At 38.6% G+C, this 6,060-nt stretch overlaps 1 protein-coding gene across 1 annotated transcript in view; it reads left to right on the top strand.

Moving 5' to 3' along the window:
- Positions 1 to 310: 310 nt before the first annotated feature.
- The window catches only part of LOC106810250, a 17,339-nt gene continuing 11,589 nt past the window's right edge, over positions 311 to 6,060 (top strand). The window contains exon 1 of the mRNA XM_014813541.1: positions 311 to 695. Coding sequence (XP_014669027.1) covers positions 417 to 695 — 279 coding nt within the window. The 5' untranslated portion in view covers positions 311 to 416. The remainder of the gene's footprint in view (positions 696 to 6,060) is intronic.

The raw sequence follows: 6,060 nt of genomic DNA, 5'->3' as shown, positions 1-6,060 counted from the left end.
TTAGTATTAGTATTAGTATTAGTATTAGTATTAGTATTAGTATTAGTATTAGTATTAGCAGGACTGGTATTAGTATTAGTATTAGTATTAGTATTAGTATTAGTATTAGTATTAGTATTAGTATTACCATTAGCATCAGTATTACCATTAGCATTAGCATTATCATTAGTATTCGTATTAGTATTAGCGTATTAGTATTGTAATCTAATTTACTATTGTATACACTGTAGTTAGTATTTTAAATTAAATATTACGTGAAGTCGCCCCTAGATGGCAGCATCGGCCAATCGCAGCAGCTGCAGCTGCAGGCTGCAGCGTTCGCGTGCAGATGACTCAGACATGTCTAGGTGAGCTGTCTAATTGTTGTCCTCCGTCGTTGCTGTTGACGCTCGCGATATTCTTCGATATTGCTCATCATGAGTAGATCGGAAGGACAGTATACCAGGCCTCCTGGAGAGGATGAAGCGTTACGATCAAAACTGGCGCACGAAGAAGCATTTGATAACGACAGAGATGACGACCACGAACAAATGGAGTCGAGGCGATTGCCCGACAGTGTAGCAAGATTCACGGTGATACAGCCCGATCCGTCCGCGCGAAATGGCAACGCTCAGCCACTGAAAGAGGCTATCATCGTTACCTTCGACGATAAATACCTAAAGACATGTGGCGGCGTACTGAGAGTTATTCATGTGGTAAGTGTATTACTCTACATTGGTTTTAATTTTAATTTTAATTTTATGTCACATTCGTTATACACTTCAAGGATTCTGTCACTTGCTGTTTTGCTACCTATCACGGAGTCGGTCGCATGTGTCTTTATACCCTGTGAACGTAAACGTGTAACGTTTTACTCGTTATTATTGTAGCAGGTAACCACACCACATTGACAATATATACGTAGCTTGTACTTGCATGTATACCTGGTTCCCAACGGTTTTTATACTAAGGCACATTCACCGGTACTTTACTGACGTGACGGCAGTCACGGTACCCTCATAGTTACCCTTATTAATTTAGCTACCTAACATCAGTCAATATCAGGAGTAGATAATAGGGATCTATTATCCCTATTAGATTCCCTAGGGATCTATTATCCCTATTATCTACTCCTGGTCAATATTGATTTCATGATGAATTTTTACCACACTACAGTATCGTAACATCAGGAGTAAGATATGTGATCTATCATTTATGATCTTATGATCTAAGATCTATGGTCTGTGATGTCTACGATGGGCTATGATGGTCTGCGATGGTCGATGACTATATATGCAGAGCCAGCTAAATGGAAAAGATATGACAGCTGTACAGAAAAAGCCATTACATTATGTAATGCGGTTATAAAATCGATTATCTTTGACCAGCTTCTTAACTAGCTACTGAAAGTCCCCTACCACTGGCCTCACTACCACAAAGTTTTACATCGAGACTGATGACCTGTGGCCTTACGACTTCCAGTTGTTGAGATATTTATTACGCTTTATGTCATCCGTAGATATCTACTATAATTATATATACATTATGATGCTATACATGCATCCTGCACTGGACGTGATGCGGCCATGATGCCGAGGCGCGCCGAGGATTGACACTTTGTGTCTTCCAATCACAGCCTACGCCGCACCTCTCTATAATATTTTTAAATGTGGGGACCCATTACAGCACCAAATCACCGCTCTCAGGAACTAGGGCATTCTGCTAGGCTAGAACGGTTTCCTACGATAGAGTTTGGCACAAAAACGAAAATAACACGCTGTTTAGCGCACTGCGCTACGTCTTTCTGTTGCATTTTCGCATTTCCGTAATCAGAATAAGCGCCGCCTTCTTCGTTGATGAACATGAATGGGGCGTCACCGACGTGACCAGTTCCTGTACCGACTGTTTTTCCCCAGCCTGTTTACTTTTCCTAAATAATAAAATGCCCGGCCGATGCATTTCGCATCGAAGAGGAAAATTTTTTGCATTTTCACTCGCTGTCACAAGTGAACGAGTGCGTCATTCATTGAACAATTAAATAAAACACAGCACACTGCACGACCGAGGTTGGAATGTTCGGAGCCAACGTTTACATGCCACAGCGCCATCTCTTGGATGTTATATAAGTAAATATGGAAATTTTCAATAAAATAATGCGTTTTTAATGTATTTACCACGATTTACGTATAGAAACTATATGTTATTTTTACTGATTTCTCCCGTATCTTTCCTTGGAGTTTTCATCGTCTTTCAATGCCTTTTGGTAGATTTTTCTGCGTTTTCTGCGTGACTATTATTTTGCGCAGGCACTCATTTTGGAAATCCTCCAACATTTTTACTTCTTCCTTAGTTAAGTTAGTCCATGTTTCACTGTTATTTAGGAAGAAAGGTAAAACGGTGCATTCGTATAATTTCACTCTTGCTTCTATAGTATGATTTCCATAATTTTGCTCTTCTGCCCATGATAATATTTCCCTTATCATGAACCTAGATTTTTCAGTTCGGACTCTTATCATATCGTTATAACCTCCTATATCATTAATTAAATCCCCTAGGTATGAATATTTGGTGTATTTTTTTATATTACTTGATTGCCTATTAATATCTCCTTCTCTATCCTTTCTTTGTTTGTGAATTTTATAACCATTGTATTTGTTTTGTTCATATTAAATTCTAATATACTACTAAGTCACGGGGTGTAGCCAGGGGCGTAGCTACGGGGGGAGGGGGGGCATGAGTCCCAATTTTCTGTGCCCCCCCAGGTGCCCCCCCCCACTGAAAATTCATGCTTGATAAAAAAAAAATTGAATTAAAAACAATGCCGTTAGAACAGTATAATTACAAAGAAAAGTTATATATTGTGCCCCCACCCCAACGAAAAGTAAGGCCCCCCGCCAGTGCCACCGCCTGAAAATCCTAGCTACGCCACTGGGTGTAGCCTGACTGCTCGCGTGAACTCTTGATGCGTATTGTTCACGTACGGTATTGTGGCATTGTAGGTTTTATTGATCAATTATGGCATCATAATTAACATCAGTCCATCCGAGACGCTCTTGCCATGTTACCAGGAGTAAGATAATATAGGATTCTTATATATCCTATAGGATTATATATATAGGATAATATAGGACATATATATATATATTATATAATTATATAGGATATATAATTATATATATATAAATATAGGATAATATATATTATATATATATATAGGATATATATATCCTATATATTATCCTATATTATCTTACTCCTGATGTTACGATACTGTAGTGTGGTAAAAATTCATCATGAAATCAATATTGACCAGGAGTAGATAATAGGGATAATAGATCCCTAGGGAATCTAATAGGGATAATAGATCCTATTATCTACTCCTGATATTGACTGATGTTAGGTAGCTAAATTATAAGGGTAACTATGAGGGTACCGTGACTGCCGTCACGTCAGTAAAGTACCGGTGAATTGTGCGCTATAGTATAAAAAACCGTTGGGAACCAGGTATACATGCAAGTACAAGCTACGTATATATTGTCACTGTGGTGTGGTTACCTGCTCAATAATAACGAGTAAAACGTTACACGTTTACGTTCACAGGGTATAAAGACACATGCGACCGACTCCGTGATAGGTAGCAAAACAGCAAGTGACAGAATCCTTGAAGTGTATAACGAATGTGACATAACATTAAAATTAAAATTAAAGACCAATGTAGAGTAATACACTTACCAACATGAAATAACCTCTCAGTTAAGCGCCCGCCACAATTCTTTACGGTATTTATCGTCGAAGGTAACGATGATAAGCCTCCTTTCAGTGGCTGAGCGTGCATTTCGCGCGGACGCTCCAGGGCTGTACCGCACGTTGAATCATTGCTACAACTGTCGGGCCAATGCGCCTCCGACTCCATTGTTACGTGGTCGTCATCTACTGTCGTGATCAATGTCTTCTTGCGCTGCGCCAGTTTTGAATCGTAACGCTTCATGACTGCTCGCAGGAGGCCTGGTATACTGTCCTTCGCATCTACTCATGATGAAGCAATATCGAAACAATATCGCGAGCGTCAACAGCAAACGACGGAGGACCAACAATTTAGACAGCTTCACGACTAGACTCATGTCTGAGTCATCTGCAGGCGAACGCTGGGCAGCCTGCAGCTGCGGCGACTTGGCCGATGCTGCCTCATAGGGGCGACTTCACGTACTATTTAATTTAAAAATAAATACTAACTACAGTTATACAATAGTAAATTAGATTACAATACTAACTACGCTAATACTATCGAAAGACTATGATCAATGCTAAATGCTAAGGTAATAACTGATGCTAATGGTAATACTAATACTAATACTAATACTAATACTAAACAATATAATACTAATACTAATTACACAATCCTAATACTATACTAATCTAACTAATATACTATAATACTCAATACTATACTAATACTAATACTAATACTAATACTATAGCTAATAGCTAATACTAAATGACTAATACTAATACAAATACTAATACGCAGTCCTGGGCTAATACAATACCTCACATACTAAATAGCTAATACGAATACTAATACTAATACTAATACTGATACTAATACTAATACTAATACTATACTAATCATAATACTAATACTAATACTGTATACTAAGTACTTACTACTATATACCGAGAGGCGCTTAATTGAACCCAAGTAATTACTATATATTATGGCTTATGACTAACTTAACCCGACCAGGCTATGTGACAACGTCAATATTACACACCGTGCAAATTACTGGTCCCTAACGCTAGCAAAGCACCGTTTCTTGGAGGCTAGACTAACCTAGCTTATGACAAAATAAGCTGCTTAGACAATGTTACCGCTTAGATTATGACTGCTTATGATAAAATAATGAGTTAGGCATAGCTACTTGCAACAGTAAGTGAGGTTCTTATATTATTGTTCTAGTTACCTTACTGTATTTATATGGTATTAGTGTATACATTAATTGTATACACTTATTGTATACATATTAATGGCGAGCAGCGTGTGTGTGTGACAGCGTTAGCCAAACACATTTAAAGGAATAAAACTACAACACACCAGGCAGGCCGGTCCTTTTATTGTGTGTAGCATGCACACTATAGCCTGACTAGAGTGAGTTTTGCCATACCAGCTCACTAGATGGCAACCCGATCCAGAGAGACACTGATACAAGAGATTGGCATGGCAACACGCCTTTGCTGTTTGATCCTAAGCGCTGCGGATCAATAAGCGCTATCATCATCCTATCATAAGCGCGTGGCGCGCGATGAGACGCGCAGTTTCGTCGGGATATGGCGGCACGCGACCGCCGGATGATGTTCAAGTATGATAGCGCTGTTCCAGTGGAGACGTGGCGCACAAATTCGAGGCCCGGCGGCCCGTCTCCACAGCGGTGCTGGCGTGGTTGGTAAGTTTTAGAAGATGAAAATGATTATATATATGCCGATATTCCAAGAATTGAGAGATTATAAACCAGTAACCAAGAAATCGCTCAGTCATGGCTCCAGATTAGGCTGAATCAAAATATTAGAATTTAATATGGAAACAACACAAATACCAATGGTTATAAAATTCACAAACAAAGAAAGGATAGAGAAGGAAGATATTAAATAGGCAATCAGTAATAATAAAAAAAAATCCCACCAAATATTCATACCTAGGGGATTTAAATTAATGATATAGGAGGTTATACGATATGAAAAGAGTCCAAGCTGAAAATCTAGGTTCAATGATAAGGGAAATATTATGATGGGCGAAGACAAAAATTATGGAACATACGTATAGAAGACAAGAGTGAATCTCATATACGAATGCACCGTTTTAACCTTTTGCTTTGCCTAAATAAACGTGACAAACATGGACTAAACTTACTAATGGAAGAAGTAAAAATGTGCAGGATTTCCAAAATGAGTGCTGCGCAAAATAATAGTCCACGCAGAAAAACGCAAGAAAAATAGCCAAAAGTGGCATTGAAAAGAGCGATGAAAACTCCAAGGAAAGATACGGGAGAAATCAGTAAAAATAACATATAGTTTCTAGCTAGCCGG

Source organism: Priapulus caudatus, unplaced genomic scaffold (assembly GCF_000485595.1).
Source record: "Priapulus caudatus unplaced genomic scaffold, Priapulus_caudatus-5.0.1 Scaffold423, whole genome shotgun sequence".
In the NCBI taxonomy this organism is placed as follows: Eukaryota; Metazoa; Priapulida; class Priapulimorpha; order Priapulimorphida; family Priapulidae; genus Priapulus; species Priapulus caudatus.
This window is presented reverse-complemented; position numbering and strand designations above follow the sequence as displayed.